Source organism: Empidonax traillii, unplaced genomic scaffold (genome assembly GCF_003031625.1).
Source record: "Empidonax traillii isolate 1590-97213 ecotype Southwest subspecies unplaced genomic scaffold, ASM303162v1 scaffold309:size1915965, whole genome shotgun sequence".
Taxonomy (NCBI): Eukaryota; Metazoa; Chordata; class Aves; order Passeriformes; family Tyrannidae; genus Empidonax; species Empidonax traillii.
The window spans coordinates 1,525,049-1,552,942 of NW_020955502.1; the positions used below are offsets into that span (position 1 = coordinate 1,525,049).

Sequence of the window (27,894 nt, forward strand, 5' to 3'; positions counted from 1 at the left end):
AATTAATTATTTTTAAAAAATCAGTATTGAAAAATGGCTTCAGTATTAACTAGGAAAAGTAAGGAAGGTTGTGGCCTCGGTGAACTCAGTCCAAATGGATTTGCTGCATGGTTCCAAGGCAAAGGATTCCAAGGATTCCTTAGAATGAGGGATGGCTCCTTCTTTACCTGTCTCAACACCGACTGCAAAGGTAAGGATTGCTAATCTTCAACTATAAGGACTGACAGCAGAAAAGAACAATTCTTAATAAGCTAAAAATACAAGAGTCTTAAAAAAACAAAATAAGAAAAAAAGGAAAATACACTCAATCTGGGAAACAGTGGCTGTGGGTGGCCCTGGAAGAGCTGGGACACACCTGGCTCAGCTGTCCCACACACCTGTGGAAGGAGGAGGGGCTTCAGCGCACCCCCTGTGTTACACGGGTACATCCACACCCTGGGAATCACTGCCTCCCAGGAAAAGCTGTGGATTCTCAGCCTAAAAGCAGATAAAGGTTACTCTGCTGTCCAAGTGTCACCTGTCCAGATCCCACTGAAAATTCCAAGGCAGCACAGTATAACATCTTCCTTTTACCAGCCATTTATTGAGAACATCACCGAGGCTCTGGGAGTACATTTGGTATCGCTCCGTTCCAGGACTGAGAGGAAATATTAAAAATGCCGAGGCTGTAAATGCAGGACTCTTAATCCTGGAAAAAGTCAGGTTGGAAAAAACCCACACATTCTGAGTTAAAAAAGTACAAAATAATTACTATCAAGACTTCCTCTTTTAAGTTCCTCAGCCTGAGGACTGGAGAAAGGATCAGCTTTCCTTCCTCAGGGATTTATTGCTTTCAGCTGGTGGAGCTGCCACAGCTCCCAAGTCACTGTGCTCTGGCCCTCAGCTGCTCTGGTGGGGCAGGTGACAAACCAACACCGTCCCTTTTTCTCCCAAGGGAAAGTGAGGCCACCAAGGCCCAGCCACCCCTCATACGTACCGTGTCCTCGGATGTGCCGTGACAGAGGGGGCTCCTCCTGGGCCACCACAAAGACCCAGGGAGCAGAATGACGTGTGTGGAGTTAAGGCAGCAATAAATAGCAGAGGTCCAGGCCTGTCTTGCCTCCCCCCAGGCAGGAGGGAGGGTTCCAGGCTCAATACACACGTTTTTTTTTGAGGGAGGACTCTGTGTAACGCACTGCAGATCCTGGAGCCGGGAATTCCACGGGGCCGGGCTCCGGGGAGGAAATGAGGTACGAGGAGCTGCGCTTCTCACTCCGGGCTGGAGCCACCTGAGGGCAAGAAGAAAACAAGTGATGTGAACCACAGCAAACACTGTCAGTAAATAACACTCCAGGCTGGGAATTATCAAGGACCAAGAGCCGGGAAGCGACTCCCAAGGCCTGACTGCTTCGGCTTTAAGGTCCAACTCCTGAGCCAGTGTTTGTGCCCTTTCCCTAAAAAAAGCCACCACTCATAAATGCACTGATCCCCTGCTCCTGGGGGCTCTAAGGGGTCTGGCACTGGCACATCCTGCCCAACCCCTTATCACACCCACCAGGAACTGTGTGTGATCCTGAGCAGGAATGCAGTGGGAAAGCTCTGCCTTGGCTTGTCGTGGGCCTGAAGTCCACTCGGTGGCAGCACAAGACAAATAAGAAGACTCTGCAGCCGTTCTGCTCCATCTCCTCTCACCTTAGGGAACGGATTTGGGGGAGGAAGCTGGGATGCCTGCTGGGATCCCTGGGCTCCACTCAAAAGGGGAGGCACGACCTGCAAGCAGGTACTGTAGTCTGGGTAAGATCCACCTGTAGATTCCTAAATGCAGAATGGGATCCAGGATCAACCAGGATTGGAAAGAAAACAGGTTTAATCATTCATTTTCACTTGCTATAGTGATGAGCACTCAGCAGGTATGGAAATACCTGAGTCCCACTAACAGGAGGTGCCATTCACAGCAGCTCAGGTGCGCAGTGAGCAAAATGTGGGATTTGGGGATAGTTTACATAATTCCTTAAAAAATAGTGTCCTTCTCCTTGGTCACAGAAACCTGAGCTTGGGCAAGAAACAGTCCTTCAATACTTGGAAATTCAACACTGGGAATACCATTCTAGTGGGCTGGTTCTTGGTGGGAGTATTTTAATACTCCTGAATTTACAGCTGACTCTGGATTGTAGGATTTTAGAGAGGATAATCTGGGTGTGAATCCCAGGGAGTGCAGGGCTGCCTGGCAGCAGGTGACCATGCAGCACCCATCATCCCACACTCTCCAGCCCCTCATTCCTGGGGTCCCCACAGCAGCAGCCACTCCCAGCACACAAAGCAGTGTCTAAAGCAGCCTCACAGCTCCTGGAGGAAACAGCCAGTGGAAACACAAAGAAAATAAAGGTATTTTTCTCACCTCAGAGGCTTCATTTTCAAACCCATCCACTCTGGCGTGGGTAGAGTGATGTGCCTGAGCATAATGATACCACTGCTGAACAGCCTCCTATAAAGGAGGAAAAATCCTCTCCCATGGCTGTCTACAATTCTTAACAGCCTCAAAGCTCTCCAAGATGCAACAAAACGTATTTAATACGAGTGATAAAGCTCAAACATTCAAAACTATGATTAAGTGCTTAAAAGACACACAAGGCACCACTGCCCTGGCAGTGATGCAGATACAGTGTAATTCCTGTTACATGGAAGGAGCAGACAGTGCAACACGGCATTTTTGCAGCTATGTGACACCATCCGAGTCCTTCATGGTAGTCAGGGTAATACTGGTAACACTAACAGTACAGCACTGCTGATTTTTTTGGATAGCAGTTTACGGATTTGGGTTTAGAAACTACATCCAGGAGACATCAAAATAAATTTAAAGCCAATAATCAGATTAAAACAAAATGTTAACAGAATCACAGAATTACAGAATGGTTTGGGCTGGAAAGACCTTCAAGACTGTCCAGTTCCAAGCCCCCTGCTTGGAAGGATGGGGAGAACACCTTCCACTATCTCAGGTTGCTCCATGTCCCATCCAACCTGGCCTTGGACACTTGCAGGGATGGGGCAGCCACAGCTTCTCTGGGCAACCTGTGCCAGGGCCTCACCACCCTCACAGGGAAGAAGCTCTTCCCAATATCCCATCTAACCCTGCCCTCTGGCAGTGGGAAACCATTCTCCCTTTTCCTGTCCCTCTCCAGCTCTCTTGGAGCCCCTTTAGGCCACCAGACCTGATCTGAGAGGTGGGTCTGGTCACCAGTGTCCCAATGCCTGTGGAACTTGCTGCCAGTACTGCAACACTCCCCAGACTCCCCCCCTTATGGCCACGCTCTGATCACCACGGGGGGCACATGGGAAGATGCCCCATGCAACGAAACCAGCTGGAGAGACTGCAAAAATTCCCCAGGCTATGCAGGAACTGCTGGGAGGCAGAACACTCCTCTCTGGGATCCAGCCAAAGCTCAAAAAGACTTAAAAACTTCTCAGGAAGGGAAAGAGAAAAACTTCAGTTTTGAAGACAGACAAAAGCCAAGGCAGAAGTTGTAAGAAGTCATTTTGTAGCGACTTTTGTAAGAAGTCATTTTGTAGCCCGAGCCCAGGCTCTCAAGAAGAAATTTTCCAAGGGTTATGATTTCAGCAGGGAATGTACTTTGTGCTAAATCTGTGCTGAGCACTGACAGAGATGAAGTGCCAGTGAAGAGGTTCAGTCTCAGGAGGAGGGTGGGTTTGGGTGAGGGAGCCCAGGAGTGTTCATGATGCTGGGCAGAGCTGTCCAGCTGCACTCGGGGCTGGCAGGCCACGCCTGTGCCAAGAGGTGCATCGGGAGCACACCGAGAAAACAAAGAGCAGCTCTGCGAGGCATCTCAGGGATCTCTGCCAGAATTCCTGCTTGGCTGAGCTCCAAGGGACAAACCAGGCTGCAGAACACGTACCTGTGTGTACTCCCCAGGCTGCTGAGAGTAGCTGAAATAGTTCTCCATGGCATGTTGCGATGCAGTTCCCTGAGACACAGCAGCATCCACCACGTTGTTTGGAAGGCCAGTCTGCTGCTGTGGATTGGAGGCTTTGCTGGCAATTGCTGCTGGGAACACAAAGAACACACAGTTTGTACAAACACACGGGTTGTATAAAACACACAAATTAGGTTGTATTCTGGGATTAAGCCAGAAATTTGCCTCTTCACATTAGGCTGTGCTCCAAATTAATCAGTGCTACTCTGAAGTGAAAGGCTTCCACAAGTTTGTCTACATCAGGAAGCCCATCACCTCTGAGAATTTACCCTTCCCAAATAAAATATTAACTATCAGGATACTGAAATTTTAAGACAGACTCCAAGATTCCCTTGAGGGCAAATTTTGTGCTCACTGGATTTACCAACCAAACAGAGTAAACATTTGCCACGCTCTGGCTGTGGAAACTTGCAATTAAAGCCATGAAACGTTTGCTTACCTGGCAGGCACATCCCAGGCAACACACTTGCCAAATTCAAGTAGGGGTTGGTGCTCAGACGAATTTCTTTTGGTGGTTCCCCAAGCAGTGAAGTCTGTTTTTTCAAGGGAGTCTGTGAAACAAGTGGACAGGGCAGTCTGCATTACGTTTTTATCAAGTTTGTCAGAAATAAGACGAATGTCCCAGAAGAGTTCTGAAAAAAACACTTAGCCCTATGAAATAAAACATTTAAAATAAATCCTGGGGAGAACGATCTGGACATGTTGCCTGTGCTTCTTCCTTCCAAATTATTTTTTAGCAATGTTTCTCTTCAGACTGCAAGCTCCTAAAGGACATTACAGAACAAACAAACAACAGAAAACCTTTTACATGCAAGTAAGGGAATAATAATCATCATAACAACTCCAGATGCTGGGAGTGAGCATTAAAGACAGCCAAGACAAAATCAACTCTTTTCACTTGGAGACACAGGGAAATAAAGGACAAATGAGCCCTGGAGAGATGATGTTGTCTGAAATCCACCATTACAACACATCCCACTGATCGGTCCATTTGTGAGCTTGGACTTAAAAGGGGAAAATGTTTATGGATGTAAATGAAGTGTCAGGACTGTCTCACATTTCCTTTGGACCAAAGAAATGTTGAAATAAAACACTGATTCTCTATATGTATGCTCATACACCCTATGTTTTGTATCCGTACCTACATAAAATTCCACTTCAATACAGTAAAAAATTATTTTAAAAATGAAAAGTGTATTTTCTGAAGTAGGAACAAACCTGTCAAAGCTGCCTAAAAGATACCAACACTGGATATAATCTGAATTACAAACATATTTCCCCATAAATGTCAAAGCATTTACGTATATTATAAAAAAGTAAACTCTGTTAATAGTAGAAAAAAAAATTCTGAAATAACCGGACCATTGTGGTTCAACTTGAATCCCATCCCATTATCCTCCCAGGGAATAAATATATAAAAAAACTAATACAGACTAAGAATATGTCAGCTGGGGCTAAGAAGGAAAGGATTAAAAGTGGAAAATTTACATACACACACGTAAACGTATATATATTTCTCTATACACATGCAAACGCCCCCACACATACCAGAATTACTCCTGATTAGCCAGGAAATTCAACTACAAGTTCAGTTTTCAGCCTTTAAAAGAGACACTGCCCTCGAGATACATTTCATCATCAAATACTATGAGGCAAACCCATGGAAAAAAAAACCCTCCAGCATTGTGAAGATTCCTTTGTTAAGCCACTTGGACCACCACAGAGCATCATTGTTCTCTCCCTATTCTTCATAACTGAAATGACCTTAAGATGTCTCATGGATGATCCTGTGATCTGGGGAAGAACTGCACTAAGTTGCCATTAACTCTTTAAAATAAAGAGAAAACCCATATGCAGGAGAAAAAGAAAATATTTGTTCTCAGTCTTCCTTACCCCCAGATTTGTGTCAGTGCTTTTGAGCTGGTTCTGTTGTTTGGTGTGTCCAGCCCTCAGAGCTGCAGCAGGAAGGGTTGTCAAGGTCTGGGGATAAGGCTGTGATCCCGACACAACAGCTTCGCCCAGGGAGGGTTTGTCCGCAGCATTATTTTGCCCTGGGATGGCTTGTCCAACAATGTGCTGATTCGGGAAGAATGGCAGCATGCCCATCCCTGCTGCTGCTGGAATTGGAGGCAGATTAGATGCTGCAGCCAACCATAAATGGAGAAACTTTGCTGTTACACGACATTTATCAGCACGTTTTGTTTGGGGGTTTTACCAAGCGATGGGAAAACCAGCCACAGATCCATTTCCCAGCTGTCCCAGGACATGGATTGTGAGGGTAGTTTTTATTCTTTTACCATCCCAGAAGGAAACAAGTCTATTTAATACAATAAATAGCTTTTCTAAACATTCACTATGATAACTTGGTGTTTCCTTTCACTTCCAAAAAAACTGGGAACAACATCCTAGAGGATCCTGTATTTGGATAGAAGGGGAAATCCCACCTCAATTGGCACTAATAAAAATTCTCTTAACTAAAGTACTGGAAAGCATTCTCCAAAATTAAAATCCAGACATTCAAAAGAGGCCTCCCCCCCTTGCAACCTTTTCCTTGCTCCTGGTTATGACCATTACTCAGATCACATCTAGGACTGCGCAACACAGGGCTCAGTGGAGGAAACAAAAGAGATCTCGGCATCCTGGAATGGTTTGGGTTGGAAGAGACAATAAAGTCCATCCAGTCCCACCCCCTGCCATGAGCAGGGACACCTCCCACTATTCCAGGTTGCTCCAAGCCCCCTCCAACCTGGCCTTGGACACTTCCAGGGATGGGGCAGCCACAGCTTCTCTGGGCAACCTGTGCCAGGGCCTCAGCACCCTCACAGCTAGAAATTTCTCCCCATTATCCCATCTAACACTGCCCTCTGTCCAAAGTCCCTCTCTGGCTCTCTTGGAGCCCCTTTAGGTATTGGAAGGGGTCTAAGTCTCCCTGAAGCCCTCTCTTCTTCAGGTGAACACCCTCAGTATCACAACTGAGCTTTCCTCATGACAATAAAGGGCACCAGTGGCACAGAAATCTGCATTTAAAACTGACATCTGGCACAGACTAGATGTTAAAACTCCATTGCTTTTGCTACAGAGGGAGCCAGACAGATGAGTAAGTTCAAGCTGAGCATTTCTACTGATTTGGTATGAAACAAAATGTCATTTACACTTCAGAGCTTCTCCTCGGGTTCCCATTCCTGAGCTCACCGCTGGCATCATCCCTATTCCCAGCACTGTCTGGAGGAGCATTGTTGGAGGTTCTCCCAGCAAACCTGGTTTCTATAAGGAAGAATAAAAAAACTATGTAAATGATAAAATAATCTGTCCACAGCTATTTCTTTTAACTTTCACATTCAGGTAATCTTTTCAGCTGCACGAAACTATTCCATTATATTGGATCACAGACACAAAGAAGGAGTTGGGTTGGAAGGGACCTCAAGGATAATCAAGTTTCAAGCTCCTCTCATGGGCAGGGACACTTGATGAAAAAATTAATTGTTTTAGTTGATCTGAGACTGTCCAAAGAGAGTCAAAGTTCCAGTGATGACCTTACACTGTTAGCCTGGATGTTTTCCATCTTCAGGAGCTGCTGCTGGGGCAGTGGCAGGTGGGCAGGGCTCTGCAGCAGCAGGTTGGATGTGTTCCCCAGAATTGAGCTCTGAGAAATGATTAAAACAAGAGTTAGACAACAGTCATGGAGGAGAGAACACTCTTGAAACATTTTCAGACGGTACTGCTTGAAGAAATTTAAGTTTTGAGTTAATACAGCAAAGGAAAATAACAATTCCCTCCCCAGAACCAGTTTTGCTTCACTCAAGAGAAGTTATTTCAAGCTGGTTTAAGCTCTCGACCACCCAGCCCTTTTTTTCACCTCCCAACCACTGGATGGCTTTTCCAGGCTCAAAGTATCTCCAGACACAGGCAGACCCCACTGCAGCCCCTGGGAAAGCCAGCAGGGAAGGCTCAGTGGGTCTGAAGCCCCCCCAGCCAGACTGGATGGACTGGAGGTCCCTCCAGTGCCAGTAAGATGAGCCTGGAGGAGCTCAGGGAATTCTGAGCTCTGTGAAAAAGGGCTTCATTGTCTGGTAACATTTGCTTTGTGCCCTGCACTGCAATTCTAACCCACAACCTCCACCTTCACAGGCCTCTGCTGGGACTGGCAGTGACTTTCACCCCCTGCTTTACAGTATCTCTACTTCCAAAGAGGAATATCCAGACATGTTTCTCCCCCTCCCTTTTTAACTGCCAACTCTCTACATGAAATCCTGCTCCAAAGCCATTAGAAAACTTACAAATCACAGTGCTTACAGACTGGTAACTGCATATTAATATTTTTAATTCAAAATATTCTGGGTCAGTTTCTGACCAGAACTGACCCACTTAATTAATAATTTTGCGGCATCACCTTCAGACTCTGCTACTGGTATATTCAGCATTATGTGCCCTGACCAGCACAGTGGCTTAAAATAAACCTAAAAAGACAAAATGATGTTTGCCTTTTATTGAAATTGTCTTTCTGGCAACAGCTCCTGAGCACGATTTGCCAGGTAAAATATAGGTTGTTCTACAAACCTTTTTGTACAGTGGTTCAAGAACAGATTTATGGGGCACTGACTGTGTCAAACCAGGACAAGCTCAGTTTCCCTCATTTGTTATTAAGTCTCCTACACAGGAAAGATCACCAAAACCAGGGAATGAAGGTGGAACCCCAAAAGAAAGCAGCTCCTGCAAAACACCTCACCAGTATTTTCAATCCTAGGTTGTGTCTCTGTGTAAAAGGGTTAAATCCCTTGGGAAAAACCCTTAATATGGTTGTCTGGACTCAGAAATGTGCCTTAAAAAAAAAAAGATGTGCCATATCTAGATTAGTTATACAGCTGCTATTTTAATTGTCTTAGTGAATTCCAGTAGGAATTATCCAGGGCTGCTCATTGTCTCCAATGCCAGTGACTGTTCCTTCTAAACTTGGCTACATAACAAAGAAAATGTACCAGTCCAACTGCAAAACTTTGAGAAACACAAGAGTGGAAAAGTCAGTTTGGTCAGAATCCTCAAAGGAAAGTCTCTGGGTTAACAAAGAGTTTAAAAACTGCTGGATGACTGAGGAAAACAACACTGATAAAGCTTAAAATGCATTATTTTGGCACATAATAATTTATAACTAAGACAAATTAAATAAGTTGAAAGGCTACCTTGAGTCGAAAGATTACTGGACGAATAACCCTCAAATCCCCTCTGCTGAATCATTTTTATTAATTATTTTTAAATGTTTTGGTATTATCATCCTAAAATACTGTTTCTTCTTTACAAAACCTTGAATATAAAATACAAACCAAGACATGCAGGAAGCTGAATCAGAGTGACTGGGGAAGTGCCTGTTCCTCTAGTTTGTGACTAAAACATTTAAAGACAATAAAAACAGTGATCTGGTTCTCTGGTTTTAGAGAACACTCCAAAGTAAGTCCACCTAAAACCAGAAAAATGTGCCTAATAGAAGAGATTGAGATAATCAAACCACTGACAATAAAATTCAGGCTACCAGAGCAGGTTTGGAGCTGATTAAATGACAGGAAGCTCCCGGGATGAGAATTAGACCTGTAAGTCTCTGTACAGAGAAAATACTGAGTTGTTTGGCTGCACAACCCCAGAGCCAAAAACCACTGGATCATCATCAATCCCACTGTTAACTGTGTAAAACAGGCCTGTCTCCAGCTGTGAGCAGCAAACACATTGCCTTCCAAGGAAGCACAGACTCTCCAAGGCTGAAGACAGAGCAGCAGTAACTAAACACACCAATTGAAAATGTCATTTTAATAAAAACCCCCCAAAAGATATTTTTTAATATGCACAAAAGCAGCTCAGTTGATGAAGCAAAATTAAGTAGCATTTGTTCAAAAGTAATATACTCACCTACCAGCTTTTAGCAGAAAAAAAATGAAAAGCTAGATATACTTAATATAAAGAATATCTCTGCATTTTAGTTTGGTCTTTTTAAGATCTGGAAGTCTGTGTTTGCCAAAAATACAGCAGAAATAACTAATGTTTGAGGGGATTCTAATTTTTAAATGTGAACTTCTGAAACATCAGAAATGGTAAATCAAAGCAATTGACTCCAGCCCCTCGCAGATATTCACAAAAATCCCTCCCATGAATATTAAATTTGGATTTTGGCTCCTGGCAGAGCTGGAGAAATCCCTGACAGAACCTCAGCTCAAGACAGAGGCCAAGTGCACCCAGCAGGGAGGAGTTCTCGTGTGGGTGCATATTCCCATCTCCAATTTCCAGGGCAAACTCATCCCAAATGTCCTTCCCAGCACCTTTCAGAAATTCTGGTGTGCATCTGGAATTCCAGGCACTCTCAGAACACTTTAAACAGCTTATACGCTTGAGGAGGGTTATGACTAAGAAGCCACATCTGCAATTCACTATTTTTATGGCATATGTAGCACATTTTGGTCCCTGCAAGCTTTAAAATGAAGATCATCTTGTTGGTTTGAGTAAGACAGAACAATCAAGTCTCTACAGGAAGGATGTGTGAGCAGTTGCAAGAGAAAGGGATGTGCCAAACTCCTCCACATCAAAAGCAAAGAGCAGTTTTTGTCAGTAATGACAGGTTTTCTCTTCCTCTGCAGGTGTTAATAAATCAGCAGCTCAGTTAAGACTAAAAAACTCACTTGTGGATAATAAGCACAGCCTGCTCTTACACCCCTATCTCAAAACACAGAGTTTTCCTTAGAGCTGTGATGAGAACACTTGAATTTAGGTGTAAGTTCTTACCACTTGCAGAGGACTTTTCATGCTAAGATCTTCCCAAATACCTATTTTGATGAAAGTTCTTTTGTCACATACCTGATGAACTTTGTTCAGCTGCAAAAAAGGGGGGCCAACTGCTGAATTTATAAGGTGAGGTAAAGCTGCAGATGCTCCAAGAACTGTTTTACAAACACACACAAAAAAAATCGCAGTATTTTACAAGTTAGGCAAGAAAAATCTTTTTAAGAGTTACTCTGTAATTTTAAATTTGGTTTCCATGACATTTTCCTGTGCACCAAAGGTCACTATAATAGAATCACAGACTCATTTAGGCTGGAAAAGGTCATGAAACCTTTCAATATCCCCAGCTTTGATCTGCATTTGAGGGATCAAAGGTCCTTGCAGGTGCTCCTCCAGAGCTGAGTTTCCCTGGAAGATGCAGCAAGGCCTGAGCTCATTGCAGGGCCACAGCATTATCTGAAGTGCTCTGAAATTCAGCATGAGCTAAAGTGTTCCTTCACTAAAGTGGTCACTTTACACACCATTTCTGTGTATCTTCTGTCAGTAGATTGTGTCACACACTCTTAGCTGACCCTCACCTGTCTCTTAATTACCTGGTTCCTGTTTCTAATACTTTCACCATTTGAAATGCCATTATATTGGGGTTTATGTGTTTATTCACACCCCTCTAATGAGAAGACAGAAATGTTTTTGGTTAATGCTGTTATGAAATGCTCTGCACAGCTATTGCAGCACCCAGGTGAATAAAGATTTACATTGGGAACAACAGGAGAAGGACTCGCTGCAAAATTCAATCTGGAATCAGATTTCAACTCACCATTCAACTCACCACTTCTAAACCCATTTCTGCTATAAACACTCAGAGGTCACAGATTTAATACAAAGACATTTGTAGGTAACACGAAATTCTACCCAAACACAAGAGTGTAGCAAACCACCTCTTGCTTTTGCTTTCATAAAATGTGGAACTGTCTGCTCAAACACACTGAAACAGTGTCTGCACGGGTTTTAAACAGAATTTCTACTTCTCTGCTGAAAGCCTTGTGACACTAAGAACAGGGTTTCTTTTTTGAATTCTGTTTTAAAACAACTCACCAGGTTTCACAGCGTGGCCACGCAACTGGGGCTGCAGCAGCATCTGCAACATTGCTGGATTATTAAAACTCTTCATGATCTGCACTGGATTTGGCTCTGGGAGCAAGCCTTTCCTATTGTTCCTCATCTCCAATGAAGAGAGAGACAAAAATGTTAGAAGCAGGAGAAAACAAAGAATACATGTAAATCCCTCAAACTTGCATGATGTCAATAATTTACACATTTCATGTGACACAGAAAAAAACCACTTCCTTCCCCGTTTCCTGCTCTTTTTCCTTCCAATGAAACACCTAACAAATTATTTCAAGAAAGCTTCAAGTATGTTATTTCTCCTGAGATACTTTTTTTTGTTCCTTAAACCAAGATGGAGTTATCAATAAAGGAGAGTAAGAAATGCACTGTTGGCAAGAACATCACCTACTGACTTATAGCAGACTGCTCATCTCTTTATAAAGACATGGTTTAGACCTGGTTGAAGTGATGAAACTGTTCTCCCTCTACATTTAAGACACCTCCATGCAACACTTATCACACTCAATTCTCTAGGAAATAATTTGATAAGACATGTGGGTGTAAAAAGCTTTCTTCTATACTGACCATGAAATTAAACTGTTTCTTCTCCTACCTTGAAATTTATCTTCAAACTGACAAAATCTTCCTCTCTGTTTTAAGCCAAGTTTTAGCTTGTCAAATGACTGCACTTCCAGTTAGTTTCATTTTGAACTGACTTCTCTTGCAGAAAATTAAATTTACTAAAACCCTGGAGATATGTAGGTGTGGTTTTGTGATATCTTAAAGCCATATTTTGTCCTTCCTGGCACTGTGTCCATGCTTTGCCCTGGAAGGAGCCTGAAGTGGGATGACCATAAAGAACTATGGAATCATGGAATGGGTTGGGGTGGGAGGGACCTTAAAAGGTCATCTCATTCTACTCCTTTGCCATGGGCAGGGACACCTTCCACTAGACCAGTTTGCTCCAAGCAACTCAAAATGTTGACACTTCCAAAAGCTTGGTTCCTTTTCCTAAAGGAAAGCAGCTGAATCCCTGTACCCCAATTCAGGCGTGTCCAACCCTGAGGAGAGGTGTGTGCAGGAATCTCACCATCCTCTGTGCTGCTATAAGTGCTGCCAAGGTGCTCCTCCCCGGCGCTCCAGGGGCACAGTAGGACACGTGGACTCTCCTCCCTTTGAGGGTCATCCCATCGGTGAGCTCCCGGACCTTCTCCGCCTGCTCCGCGCTCTCGTACTCCACCACAGCGAAGTCGCCGGTGCCACCGTCCTCATCCTGGGCAAACTGCAACAACACAGCAAAATGGGCGATTCCTGGGACTGCCCTGCAGCATTTCCACTTATCCCTTCCAAAAGCTTTCCCAGCTGGCACCCGAGGTCAATGCCCGCCCAAACCAGGATGTTTCTGTCTCAAAAGTGCTATTTGTAAGTCGAATTCCATGTTTTCATAGGACATTTGGCACTCACGTTTATCTGCTTCAATTTCCACCTCCGTTCCAATCTAAATGGCACAGTGTTGAGCTGTGCCAGGGGAGATTTAGGTTGGACATTAGGAAGAAATTCTTTACAGAGTGATCAGACACTGGAAGGGGCTGCCCAGGGAGGTGCTGGAGTCACTGTCCCTGCAGGTGCTTAAGAAGAGGCTGGATGTGCCACTCAGTACCATGGTCGAGTTGACAAGGTGGTGTCAGGTCAAAGGTTGGACTTGATGATCTCAGAGGTCTTTTCCAACCTAGTTGATTCTGTGATCTCATGGAGAACCTCAGCTAGGAAATATATTTAATACATACACAGAGAACGAAGGAGGAACGAGAAGTAAACTGTAAATACAGCTGGATGCTGCACCAATTTTTATTTTGCAGGGTAAGAATTATAAACTCATTATTCTTCAGTTTTGAAGCCTGCAATAATCAAAATGTCATTCATCAGGCTCCATGGCAGCTGTTGAAACATGCAACAATGCACATTCCACCAGTATCTGGTGCCTTTTAGGAGAATATGAAGTCTGTGGTTGTGCCTAATGCCAAGAGAAGATGCCAGACTGATCAATCAAGCAGACTGGAAACAGGCTTACGTGTCACACAGTGCTCTGGCCTTTGTTTGCAGAGTTTTATAGCAGAATGAGCAGATTTAAATCCAACAAAAAAAGAGGGTGACAAGGGAGGGATGAAGCTTAGGCCAAAATCACCAGTCCCAAAATAAATAGAAATGATATCCTGATACCAGCTCCGATGGAGAAGAGAAGAAATCTCCCCTAGATTTCACTGGATGAAAACAACCTGTTCCCAGCTATGAACCCTACAAAACTTGACCCTAAGTGTTGAAATTTCAATTTCAAAGCTTCTGAAGAAAAAGAGGGTGGTCAGATGTTTAATGGCACTGTTAAAACCAGAGCTCTGAGGAACACGCATATTGATACATAAATACACACACAGATGTGTAGATGCTATATATGTGTGTGTGTGTCTATATTTTATATTTGTATTTTATTTTGATATCAGTTTAGGTGCACTGGCAAAGACCCGAGGTACTTGTGAAGCATATATATTTAACTTCAGTTAAACTGAATCACTGTTAAAAACTCCCTTAACATGTGGCACTGCAGCTACCAATAATCTTGCAAAGAATTCAGGAATTTTTAAACTTTCCAAGCAAACAAGACTGAAGAAAAAACCCTCTGCCCCTATCAGGTAACAGTGGAAACCTTCTTGAAAGGTTTTCTTGTCCATTTTGTTGAAGCAAAGGACAAAACACTTTCCTGTAAGTCTTAGGAAAAGCCATTTTTCCTAATATCCATGTGTAAGTATCTGGCTTCAGCTCTTCCTGACTAAACATTTCTACTGTCAGTAGAGGAAAAATCAGAATGATTTTCAGAATAAGATGAAATAAACCAGAGTTTATGAACTAAAATGAATAAAATTAAATAAACCAGAGTTTATTTTGTGAGGTCAGCTAAATATTTTAGTTAAAAGATTGTATTTACATGGTGAAATACTGATCAGAGTTACCAGCAGATCTAAGCCATGAAAGCAGCACAAGAGGTATGCTGAAGAGCTTTCCAGACAAAAACATTCTCCCAGTCATTTTCTATGGAAATTCCTTCCCTGCCAAGTTTTCTGCTTCTCTGTCCTCTCCTGATTTTCCCCTTATATCTCTGCCCTTCATGTTACATCCCCCTCCTTGCTTTTTCCACACTTTCTTGAGTCTTCCTCCTCCTCTTTTCTTTGTCCTTAATTTTTGGGTCACCTCACTCATAATTAATTAGCACTGTTGTAATAAGAATTCATCCACCCTCTTCCCTTTTGCATCTATCAAATCTGAACTACTGTTTACCTTCCTTCTCCCTCCTGTATTTTACAAAAATATGTACTTGGTGTCATTTACTGATGCAGACACGAACTGACTCTCCTCATCTACTCCAGGTGTGACTCAAGCATTACTAGGAAGGTAAAAATCAATTTTTAAGAGCCTCTAATGCACAGCAGAATCCTGTCAGTGAAACCCACTGTTATCAGAGAAGCCTGGTATTCTCAGAAGTTCCAGATTTTTAAAAGGATGTTGGAAATTTGTTGGAGGAGTTGATAACAGATTATCTGACAGCTGGGAAAAAAGCCCTGAAGTAAAAGACTTAAAGAGATCAATCTGTTTAGCTAATTAAAGGAAGATTGAGCAAGAGACTCGATGGCAGCATTTAATACCTTCTTACAGGAAGAAAATAATAGGGAGTAAAAGCTCCTCAGTTTAGTTATCAAGGAGGTGAAGCTGAAGCCAGATACATCCAACTGAGAAAAGAGACATGGGTTCAAAACAGCACAGGATGGGCAGCTCCTGGAAGAGTTACCTCCAATTTATTGATCTCCTGGTATATTTGGATCAAGCAAGTCTAAGGATTTACTCTGGCCAACTACAAATTACTGGGGCTTGCAAAGAGCACTAAGGAGGATGTGGTGGCCTGCAGGTGGTCTGGCCAGACAACCTGATGGTCCTTCTGCTCTCAGACTGGGAATCTCTGGGTTCTTATCCCTTAATTCCTGAGCTGCCTCCCAATCCCTGAGCAGCCTTCCAAGAGACTTAAGGAAGAAAAACAACAAAAAAACAACCCAGCAATGGAAATCATAACTGTGTAACTACAAGGAAAGCTTTCTTTCCACTGCCTGTTTCTGGTACTTCTGCACCACAACATTTATTTGTGGTCTTGTATCTCACGAGCCATGAGGATAAGAAGGAAATATTTATACTACCAAGGCCTGGAAGGATCTACCTCTTCTGTACCTGCAAACTTTCCCAAAGATGTACCACTTCCATCCCTGGCAAGAAAAGCACTATGAGATGCCAAGTCTGCATCCTCCTCAGATAGGGAAAACACAGGTTAAATATTTGCAGAGGTTTCTTAATATATTAATTAAACCCATATATATATTTTTTTTTCATCAGGTAAACTATTGCACTTGTGGTATTCATACACTCTGGCTTCAAAAAGCAAAAAACCCATCACTTTAAAAGTTCTCAGAAATAAAATTATTTTCAATAAATTACACGAGGAAGGAATGTCTTATTAATATTTTACTGGCACTTTATGGGAGGGATGTCCTGCAGAATCCCCCAATATGCTTCCCTGCAAACCCATACCAGTAAAGCATTTGTACCACATCTCACATTGCAGTGCAGATGCACAACCATTCACAAGTTATATCAAAAGCAGAAATCAAAGACAGTAAGAGTGAAACCCTGATTTTGCATAAGACAGAAAGCCAACACACCTGGCAGAACACAGGTTTGTACTTCAGGGAGAAAGCCTGGATCAGTTCTTTCGAATCAGCACAGTCTTTTTGTAATTTATCTACACAAAGGCACTTGGAGTGAATAAGGTTTGTGGTCAGCTGGTTCACATCCATCCACTGTGCAAACAGAGTGCTCTCCTCTAACTGCTTTCCCAGAAGTTCCAGCCTGGCCTTTGCAGCAGAGTCCTTCTTCATGTATTCCACAAAGCCATAGCCCTTGGAATGGCCAGTGGCCTCGCTGTACACCAAGAAACACCTCTCCACGTTGCCGTAGGCACGCACAAGTTCTTCAAACTCTTCCAAGGTGAATGAAATGGGCAAATTCGTGATGCACAGCAAGGCATCCGTGGGTTGGAGCTGCACAGATATCTCTTTTCCACGCAGGGAATACTGGTGGAATTTCCGAATGGCGCTCTGAGCCTGCTCTCCATTCAACAGAGTAACGAACGCTGCAAGAGACCAACACAGGTTACAGCTCCTGCAGCTTCAGAGGCACTGACTACACCCCTCCCTCCCCCTGAAAGCCCAAAAAGGAGTAAGAGTTCAAGATTTACCCCAGAGATGTAATAGATAAATATATATTACAGCATATCTGTCTAAAGGCTGGAACTATCAACTGAACATCACAAGCAATGAACTCAAACAGTGGCTACAGAAACACAAACACCACTATGTGTAACCCAACAAAATTTTATATTTGGGGAACTACATTAAATATTCTACTATTAGTCTATTATTTACTATTCTACTATTAAACTGTTATCTGCTATTATTTACTAAATTAAATATTCTACTCTTAAATATTCCACTGAAGTCATCACATTACAGATACTACTCAATATCTTTGCTGAAAATGTTCTCCAGTTCTCACTTCAGGTTAACAGAGCCTTTTTGGGTTTTCAGCCCATAAAACATTTCACACAATCACAGACTGGATGAGGTTGGCAGGGACATCCTGAGGTCATCTTGTCCAACCCCTTCCTCAGGATCACCCACCAAAAGACCATGTCCAGATGAATTCTTGGTGTCTCAAAGGATGGAGACTCCCCCATCTCTCTGGGCAGCCTGGTGACCCTCACATGGAAAAGGTGTTTTCCGATGTGAGCTAATTGCAAAAGCACCTGGGTATGTTTTCCCCTCAGGCACACGTGGTTTGTCCTAAGAGAAGCCTCGGGATCGGTTTTCCAAAGGAATTCAGACAGTTGGCATTAGTTTTGTCCCAAAGAGACACTCACTAGGAGAGACCACAGTGAGCCAACCCACTTCTGGCCAACATCACTACATTTCCAACTTTCCATGGGCTTCAGTGAAAGGTGACAAACTGAACCACCAAAAGAGGCCCTGAGGGACAAGGAGTCCAACTGGGTGACAGTAGACAAGTTGATGACTTCATACACTGCAGATGATGTTCCTCACAGAATTTAAGCATATGCCACTGGAAGTTTTAAAGTTCTTACCTGTCCTTTTATTTCTGTCCACATAACAATACTTGATTTCATAATCTTTAAACAAGTCGTGGATTTCCTGCAAGAGAAAATACAAGTGACATCAGGTAAATAAGTCACCAGACCAAACAAGTGTATAAATTCATCTCCATTTCAAACAAAACCAGAAACTTTTCCAACAAATACAAAATTTCACCATAGAAACACTATCAAATATTTATTTTTAGAAGAGCTGGTTATACTACTGCAGCAATGTTTTTATCTCCCACAAAAAAACTGGCTTACTGAATTTGATTAATTTACTTTTCACTCTGTGAGGTCACATAAACACAAAAGGGCGTCCTGTCAACTGTCTTTTGCTAAAGACAAATAACATCACAGTTCATTAAATAGCAAAACCCTCTCGGTTTCTCTGAAGTACGACTGGCATAGCTAAAATACCACACAGACAAGAAATACCGGCAGCATCACATCACACAGTTTACTGAGGGTCGGCAGCGCTGGTCCAAAATCCAACAGTTGCTTTAGTTTCCTGTGACTGCTCAAGTTCACTTCAACAGATTTTCACTCTTTTAATAATAGATATTCTTTCACCCAGCAGATAATTGTGCCCAGAATACCCCCTGGAAAGTATCCTCTATCAGTTACTGTGCAGATGCTCAATGGAGAATCGATCCCAAGAGTGTTATTTGCTCCCACTAATTAATGGGGAGAGAAGAGTGGGAGAGATGGGTAAAGCAAGTGTAAGAGGTGTGTACCAGCTTGCTACAGCTATTCCCAACAAAACCAAGGTGCACATGCCCCACAAAACCCACAAAAGATCATCAGTTCAGTGGTGAGAAAGCAGAGAAGAACATTCATCACCCCCAAGGACAAACCATGAGGAGTAACCTGGAGATATACATATATTTTTAGTTTGATAAATCCCACACACAATAGCAAAAGACCATTTGAGGAAGCAAAACCGGCTTTGTCTGAAAGTTTATTTGCAGCCAATTTCCAGCAGCCAGGTTGGTAATTCAATATATGGAGCCTAAAGGTTAATTGGGTTCTCTGTGACGGGTATCAGGTGCACACCTTTTAGTCAAGCGAGCACCTATCTCTGGTTTCACTAGTTAACAGCTGTCAAATACTGCATTAATAAAACATGGCAGCACTTCTCCAGCTACCAGACCTCCTCTAATCAGGTGTGATAAAGATGTGGCTTCTGAAAAGCTAAATATGCCAAAGATTGAAGCCAGGTGGGGGATTTGACTGTGGACATGTCCCTTATAGATTGTTCATTCTCAGTCATGAAAAACTATGAAGACACTTTCTGTACAGTTTTGTGCAGCTCAGCTGTACTGTGGCACTGAAGACTCAAAAAAAAGCCATTTCTGTTCTGCTTATAAGAAGAGGGATGTATTTGCCTTTTGCATTTCCTGCATTATTTTACAAGAGTAACACTGATAGTCTTTTATGATGATTAGGTAGCAGAAAACACTATTTCAAACAGCTCTGAACACTGTTTTGAAAGTCATCTGTGAATCAGATGATTCCACATGATTTCCCAGGAACTGCCTGAAACTTTGAGAGGAAGAACAGTCTGTATTGAACATTTCTTTGGGGATAATTATGAGGTTTCATGTAAAAAATGATGAGAACATAAGGAAGATTTAAAATGAAAACCTAATTTAAGTGAATACATTTCAGTAAAGATTTGAACAGTGTTTCCCGCAGGTGGATGCAAACACTGCCAGGTTTGTGCAAAGGGTTCTCCCAGCAAGGTGCTTGTTCTTGTGCTTTCCTGAGCCCTTGGCAGGGCTCAGACCTTCACCTGTGGAACTGGGTTTGTGCAGTGCTTCAGTGAAAGCATTTTTCACATAAACACCGTTTGTGACAATTTACAGAAGTAAAACACATCGTTGCCAACTCTTAGGCAAATGTGTATTCCTTAAATTAAACAGATGTAAATATCTGCGTTAGACTGAGGTCCTTCTGCTTACTGAGCCTTTTGAACTCAGGCACTCCCGTAAACTTGACCTCCAACATCTCCCAACACTCAGGTTTGGTAGCTGTTGTTCTGGGGTCCCGTTCCCCACAGCTCAGAGTACTGTCAGGGAAAGGAACAGGAGCACTTCACCCTGCTCCCATCCAGGTTCAGTACTCAACACAGCTGATCCCTCTGATCCAAACTTGGGCCAGGAGGGAATGTTTACTCTGGGAGGAGAAAAGGGTCATCCAAGTCAGGTGTACTCTCTGGTGCGACCCTATTAACTTGCAAGGAATGTAAGCACAGGGCTGTTTCCCTGAGAACAGCACAAACAAACAGCCGCGGTTCCCGTTCCCCACCTCCCGGCAGCTCCTGGCTTCCGCCCCGGGCAATCTGGCTCTGCACCCCCAGGAAACGACAGGGAGCACTTGCCTTGCCTTAACTCCTGAGGTTTAGGAAAGCAGGAGCAACAGGCCCAGTGGTGGTACCACAGGTGAGCAGTGGCCGCCATCCCCAGTGCCACCACCTTGCCCCTGCTCACAGCATCCACATCCGAACCTTCTGTTTGCAAAACTGCTTTTCCTAAAGGATTTTTTCCTCTCCAGTAAATGAATGAATCTACTTATCTACAAAAACTGACCGATAACTGCCCCAATAATACTGATTTAACTGCATCTTAGTGAGTTTAATCAAATCAACAACATCTACCAACATGTTGGGCTGAAGTGTGCGATGGGCTGAAGGCCCAGCTGCCCTGGGTGTCACAAACTGGACATATATATATTATAAATAATATATATAATATATAATAATTTGACAGCAAAAATGTTAAGCTATCTGGCAGATTTACTGCAATCACAGATCCTGTGGAGTTTCTATACCAAACAAGGCCAGGTTGGCCAGGGCTTGGAGGAACCTGGGCTAGTGGAAGGTGTTCCTGCCCATGGCAGGGGGTAGAATGAGATGGGTTTTAAGGTCTCTTCCAACCCAAACCAGTCTGGGATTCTGAGATCTTGGAACGGAAATACAACCAAAAACGCTTAACTACTATACAGCCCCTTAAAACTTTATAGTTGTTAAAAGCAGATAATCTTATCATGAGCAAAAAATTAAAATCCTAACTAGAAAATATTCAGTTTATATATTAAAATTATCAGAAAAAGCAAAGCCAAATAAATTAAAGGGAGCTTAAGAGAAATGGCTAGACAATACAAGATGAATATACTTTAAAAATGAATTCTTTACTACTGTAAATGTGATCTTGAAACACTTCAGTTCTTGGCCTGTCCTGTCTTGTCTGGGATAGAAAAACTGGCAACCTGAGTTTTCACCACATACTATCAATCTGAAACTTTCATCTCTGAAATGGAAAGAATTCCTTTTTTAGAGAGGATCTCTGTGCTTTAGGACATGCACTATTTTAAACACAAATGAGAAAGGGAGTCATTCACGGGCACATGTGCCCTATTTATCAAATTAGCAAAGCTCAGTGTATTATTTCTAATAAAACCAGCTTTTCCTACCCAGGCTCTCACAGTGCAAGAGGAAAATATTCCAGAAATTCTCAGTCCTCACCTGGAACAATAAACCATTATATAAAGCCTACAGCACCCTAAAGCCAAGCATTTTTCTCTCTCTAGATGTAAAACTAGATGTAATCCTAAATGTAATAATTGTGTTATTCTGGCAACAAAATATTTAACAATTCTAAGGGTGCCTGGCCAGATTTGTGCAGTGAACTTTAGGGAAGTTTCCAATATAAACACTGGACAAGCCTGGTCTATAACTTGGCTCCCACTAAGTAGCTGAAGGCCTAAACTTCACACTCATATTCTTGAAATGGGAATCAATTAGGTTTTAAGTAGCTATTTGGCAAACCTAGAAGTTTTAAATCATCTCAGAACTGAAAAAGACTTTGTTTTCATTTGTGCAGGCAGGGCAGGAAAGGAGAAGTTCTCAGGAAAAAAAGAAAAAACCAACAAACCAAAACCAACTTTACATTTACAAATTATATAATGGGGTGTTCATTTAATTCAAATTTTAGACCACAAAATCTTGAGTCCAGGACATGACACATGGATTTTACTGCAGATATAAAAATATAAAATAAAAATCAGGTAGCAAGCATGAAAACATCAACACAGTTTAAAATAATAATCTGTTGCTGAGGGGAAAACTCAGAGACTCTGCTGGAGAACAAGAAGTGCAGCACACAGCACCAACAAGAGGGTTAATGACAAGGCACAAGGACAGATACAAAGTGCAATTTTAACCATCTCTTGACCACAGAGGAAGGTCTCCAAATTTCACCAACTGGGCATCAACTGTTGGATAAACCCTCTCTTGCTCCTAAGAAGTAACATTTCAGACAAAGACTGGGCTCACCAAACCATATAGAATTATATTTTCTTCCTTCACCAATCGTCAAATGTTTTTCACTGCTGAAGTTCTCAGGGGAGCAATGGCTGTAGGATCAAGTCTAAGAGGTTCAGCAGATGTCAACCTGCCCAGGCACCCACGAACAGCGAGCACTGAGGTGTGTCCTAAAGCTCCAGCTCAGCACATTCCCCCTTCATTTTCACAGTCCCAAACTATGAAACCTGAAATAAATCCAAGCCTGGAATTCCAGCCATAAACTGCCTTTAGGGTAAATCTTTTTGTTAGAGAATTGATTCTGACTTTTGTAAGATCATAACCCTCAAAGATCTTTGGTAAACTAATATAAGAAAACATTAGGATAGAAGATCAACGGTTTCTCAATAAACTTATGATGGACATGGAATGAAAAACTTATTTCTCTGATCTTCCAGAGACATATTAGTGTTAATAAGAGGAACACTATGGGACTGGAAATTATTTTCGTCATCCTGGGTATACTGAGCTAAATGAAAGAGGAAAAGGATATTGAAAGAGGTAATATGAGAGAGCAAGGGCTCAAAGCAAAGCAAAGCAAGGAAGAAAATCAAAAAGTATGTACATCCTAAGGCAGGAGAGCTGCCCACTCTGCACCAAGTGTGCCTTTCATGGTCAGTCAGTGTGACGGAGGAGAAACGAAAACACAAAGGCCCCTTCTGCTCAAGGGTCTGGCTTACAACAGATTGGGAGACAGCACTTCCTCAAATCATCACACTTCATTAGAGGCTTTCCATCAAAATGGAACGAGGAAAAATCATGGCTAATCCAAGGAGAAAGGGGGAAAAAAACCCCCAAAGCCCCACCAGAGATAGCGTCATTCTAAGTGGTGACTTGTTTTCAATCAGGAACAGACACCTATGGAAACACGGGATGGATACATCAGGTTCCAAAACACAAAATAAATCCCTATCCCAGGTGGACTGCACCAGTTTCTTATCAACAGCTCAGTATTCCCTTACTCTGTAGATTCTGTCGTGCCCAAGGAGAACCACAGGGTATTAAAATAATTAACCAGCCCTACTTTGCTTCATGTCCTACATTAAAGTAGAGCATCCCCCCTACAAGATTTATTTTCTAGCCTCAGCTTAAAGAACAGTGTAACACAGTGGCATTTAGTGATAATAAAGCACAGAAAAAAGGCTGGGAGCAAGTGCATCTTTTACTGGCTCCTCAGCTGCAAAGAGGGGAAGCAAAAAGCAAATAGCCCTTGGCAGAGAACACTGGAGATTTTGATATAAAGCTTGGTAACGATGAGCAAAATAGATATCCCAAGGTCTATTTTTCCTAACAGGAGGTCCATGGGATAGGAATTGGTATGCCAAGGTACTACCCTGCTGATTACACTGCAGGGATAAGCCACTGCTGCTGTGGAAGTTCATCAGCCACAAATATGGAACCACTAGCACTGAAAAAACAGTGACTTGGGGGAAACCAAAAACAAATTTTCTAACCCACTGGGGTAATTACAAAAAAAAACAACCCAAAAGGAATAGAAGCTGGTGATTGGTCTTAATTTTACATATATTATGTTTTATTTTGCTTCAGTAATTGAACTGTTCTTAACTGACAAGCTTTACTTTGGCCCCATTCTCCTCCCCACCAGGGCAGTGGGGGAGTGAACGAGCTGGTAAAACCACCACAGCCGTACAAACTCCAGCAAAATGAAAATTCCAGTTTAGTGAGGTACAACTTCATTGACTCTGGTCATCCTGAAGTTCTTGGCATCTCTATACCAGTAAAGGAGAGAAGAAGGTATTATTTCCTTCCCTCCCCCTGCCCAGAGCAGTCCTCCTTCCTCCAGAGCACTCATAGCAGTTCTGTGATAGTTCCAAGGACCTTCTGTTTGCAATTTCTGCACTTTCAACATCATATGTGACCGTGCTTTGCTATTGGAATGGATTAGATGATTGATCAGAGATGATGGCTCAGGGAGATGCTCACACAACAAGGCAATCCAAGAGACTCCCAACCAAGAGCTTGCTGATTCACTGCCAAGCACTGATCAGAATAAAAGAACTACTACAACCACGCTTACTTTTAAGTCTCTTGGCAAAGACTCCTGATACAAACATCAGTCTTACCACAACACCACATCAGAGGATATTAATGCTAACAAGAACAGACCCACTATCTGATACTTTTCAGAAAGACTGACACCAACAGGACAACGTCTGTCCTACTGTAAAACGTCACATATCACTGCCCTGCCCCAATGAAGCCATAAAACGATGACTGGAGAGAGCACAGGACACTTCCCCACCCCTGCAGGAAGAACTGGAAATCGGAGGAGTGTGTTGTGCAAAGGCTGCGGAAGGAGGGAGGATTGTTGCTCCAGAGCGGGAAGGCTGGAATGTAGAGCAATGTTCTTGAAGCTCCATGGAGAAACAGAAAAGCCTGTTGTGACCCTCCACACAGCCTGGTCCACACTCAGTACTGAACTCTGGTTTTAAGACAGTAGTCACTGCTACAGACACCCATGGTGCTTCATCTCAAGATTCAGAGAGGTCAGCACCAGCCCATGTCCATTCTCGGGTCATTATCACACCACATAGTTCAGGTACTGCGCTGGAGAACCACATGAGGATGAGTTTGGGGAAAAAACTGGCAACTCTGAAGACTTCACTGTAACAGCTCAGTACAAAATCGATTGACTTGCCAACTACACAGCAAATGGAGACTTTGCCTTCAGTAACAGTGAGGATGTAAAATTGTCTACCACTAACCTGTCAGAAAAGAACTTTTCCAGGGTTGTAGTGAGAGAAATGCCTCAACAAACACTAATCCTGCAAGTACATATTTGCAGGTTGAGCTATAAAGCCCAGTGAAGAATGTTCTTGACATTTAGACTTAATTTGCTCTCCCTTTGGATTTGTTCCATACTGACACTCAATGGAAATAGCTCCTAAGGGAACACTGACTGACTTAGTAGTGTGACAGACTGCAAAGTGCTTTCTTAGGCTGTCCTTCCTCAGGATTTTCTTAGGAACACACGTGTTTCCAAATGCATTTAGGGAGAAATCCCACTTGCCAAGACTCCAACATGGGCAACCTTTGTCCTTTAACAATAGTCGCCTGCACCTAAAGCACTGAACACTTCTAACACTTTGAGATCTCTCTGTTTGGGTTCTGAGACTACAAACCTGTGGAACCCTGTTTCTGGGCGAGAAACTTCACTGCTAAGGTACATTTCTCTTATGGCCTTAAGATTTTTGTAAATTAACTTTAACATGGGTAGAACTCCAAAGGTAATTGAAGATTGCAATTACAGTAATAAATAAAGTTAATATGTAGCTACAACTGACAGAGGAATATATTTGTTATGTAACTTTATATGATAAAAAGGATGGGGTTTTTCTTACAAAACTATCTCCACCAATCTCTATCAGCAGAACAGTCATTTCTCACTTGAAAGCTATTCTGATAAATCTTGGCCTTACTCTTCACATAACAACAACAGCACGGCAGCAAAGCCAACACCCTAAGGATTAGAGATGAATAGTTACATTTATGAAAACCTATTCTGGGAGACTTGGCTGCATTTCAACCCTGTTCATCTCCCTCCTGACGGTGAATAAACTGGCCAGGTCAGAAATAGTTTGACTGATTTCACTTGGCTCACCAACCATTTCCAGAAGAAAACAGAAGACAAAACAGTGTTTACCAAGGGTGTTAATTTGCAATCAGAAGTGTTAAACTTCATAGTAATTTTTGGAAATGCATGACAGCCAAATACACAGGTAGACTTAACGTGCCTGACCACAAACATACCTCTCATTCCCAAAACTGCCCCAGGACAGAAACTTTCTTGCTACAGCACAACTCTTCTGCCTTTATGTGCCAACACCAGTCACTCAACAATGTTAAAAATTAAAATAACATCTTTTAAACTGTAATTCAGGATCTGTACATGGTGGTAGTGCTCTACAAGGCAATATTAGAAACTTACATTTGTAGAAAAAGACATCTAAGTGCTGCTTTTAAGTCACCAAAACAAAATGCGAAACTTCCAGAAAACAACATGGCTGGCAAATTTCATCTTAATGTTGGTATTTCTTTGTCTGACCAAGCAATACCAAACTCAGCAACCTCCATACAGGTGAGATGTGCCTTTAACCAACCCATGAAGTACCTCCTGTGTGCAATGGGAGCAAGTAACAGAACTTGTGGAATGCCACATCCTGCCCTGAATATCCACAGCAAGCATCTGGTGACACATCAGTAAGTCCTCTCTGTCAACACCATGACACGCAACGGCTTCTTGCAGAGACGATGAAGATTATCAGGGTTCTCCACGTTGTAAGTTTGCTATTGATCAGGTCATTAGGCTGCTATAAATAGAGGTGCCTAAAACATCCTAACAAAACTGTCATAACCTAAAGCTCTCGCCACCTACCACCACACTACAGCACGGCCAGAGAACTAAACATCAGTAAGTGCAAGCTGGGTACTGCGGGTTGGATTACACTGACTGCTGAAAGATTCTCTCCCAGATGAATAGTCCCTTTCTCCCGGAGTTATGGAGAAATCGATAGTCTGCACGTGCTGCTCTTACCCGCAGGTAGGAAAGCCACCTGTGCCTTAGAGAGGAGGGAGAGACACGAGGAGCAGATCAGAACAAAAGCTGCTCTTACTTTTTTTTAAATATACTTGTGCACCAAGTTGTGTATTTATGGCTGGTAAAGTGACTGTGCAGCTAAATCACCTCAACATCTGACTCACAGCACTCGGTTGAAGAGTTCAGGGATCTTCTCCTACGGACAGCAGTAACTCAAGCGGAATTTTCCTAAACCACCATCAGGCTGCGGAAAACCGCTTTCCCTGACTACACATGGCTCACCTCACAATGGGAGGAAAAAAAATAAAAAGGAAGAAAAAAAAAAAAGAAAACAAAACAAAGGCAACCAAGCCAGACTTGAAGGTTTTTACATCGCTTTCGCCCAGCGAGCGGCCGTGCTGCAGTACCCTACCTGGCGCCGCAGGTGCTCCGTTACCCGGCCCGCCCCACACCGAGCCCCGAGCCCCGCGGGGTCGCTCCCCCACGCCGCGGGGCGCGGACACGGCTCTCCCCGGCGGGTCGTGCCCAGCCAGCCCGGCGTCGCCCCTCGGTGCGGGCGGCGGATCTCGAGCCGGAGCCGCTCCCCGCAGGCACCGGGGGTAACAAAGCCCCGGCACAGCCCGCGCCGGGAAGCGCCGGCGGGACCCGCAGCCCACGAGCCCCGCGGGGAGCAGCTGCAGCCCCGCGGCTCCCTCCCCCGCGCCGCGCCGGGGTCTGGCTGCGGAGAGCCCGGCCGTACCTGGCTGCTGCTCTCGGCCGGCAGGTTCCTCAGCAGGATCTTGCGGCGGTTGCTGAGCTCCCGGCGGGTGCTCTCCAGCCGCCTCGCCACCTCCTCGGGGCTCAGCGGCGGCGGCTCCGCGGGCAGCCCCGCGCCGCGCTCGGCTCCCGCCGCCAT

At 43.4% G+C, this 27,894-nt stretch overlaps 1 protein-coding gene across 1 annotated transcript; it reads right to left on the reverse strand.

The window, feature by feature from the left end:
- Positions 1-6: 6 nt before the first annotated feature.
- Positions 7-27,894, reverse strand: RAVER2 (ribonucleoprotein, PTB binding 2). Its single transcript, XM_027891099.1, has 12 exons — positions 27,739-27,894; positions 18,070-18,136; positions 16,592-17,061; positions 12,925-13,116; positions 11,823-11,949; positions 10,803-10,885; positions 7,507-7,611; positions 7,121-7,232; positions 5,862-6,085; positions 4,408-4,519; positions 3,891-4,039; positions 7-1,268 (listed from the first exon to the last, which is right to left on the reverse strand). Exons 1-12 carry the CDS (start codon positions 27,892-27,894, stop codon positions 1,131-1,133), a joined length of 1,935 nt encoding a protein of 644 aa, XP_027746900.1. The 3' UTR covers positions 7-1,130.

Coding starts and splice junctions, on each gene's coding strand:
- RAVER2 (XM_027891099.1), bottom strand. CDS start 27,894: ATGGCGGCGGGAGCCGAGCGCGGCGCGGGGCTGCCCGCGGAGCCGCCG. Junction 11,950..12,924: donor TTATAGCAGCACAGAGGATG/GTGAGATTCCTG, acceptor TCTTCATTGGAG/ATGAGGAACAATAGGAAAGG. Junction 4,040..4,407: donor GCCTGGGATGTGCCTGCCAG/GTAAGCAAACGT, acceptor TTGTGTTCCCAG/CAGCAATTGCCAGCAAAGCC.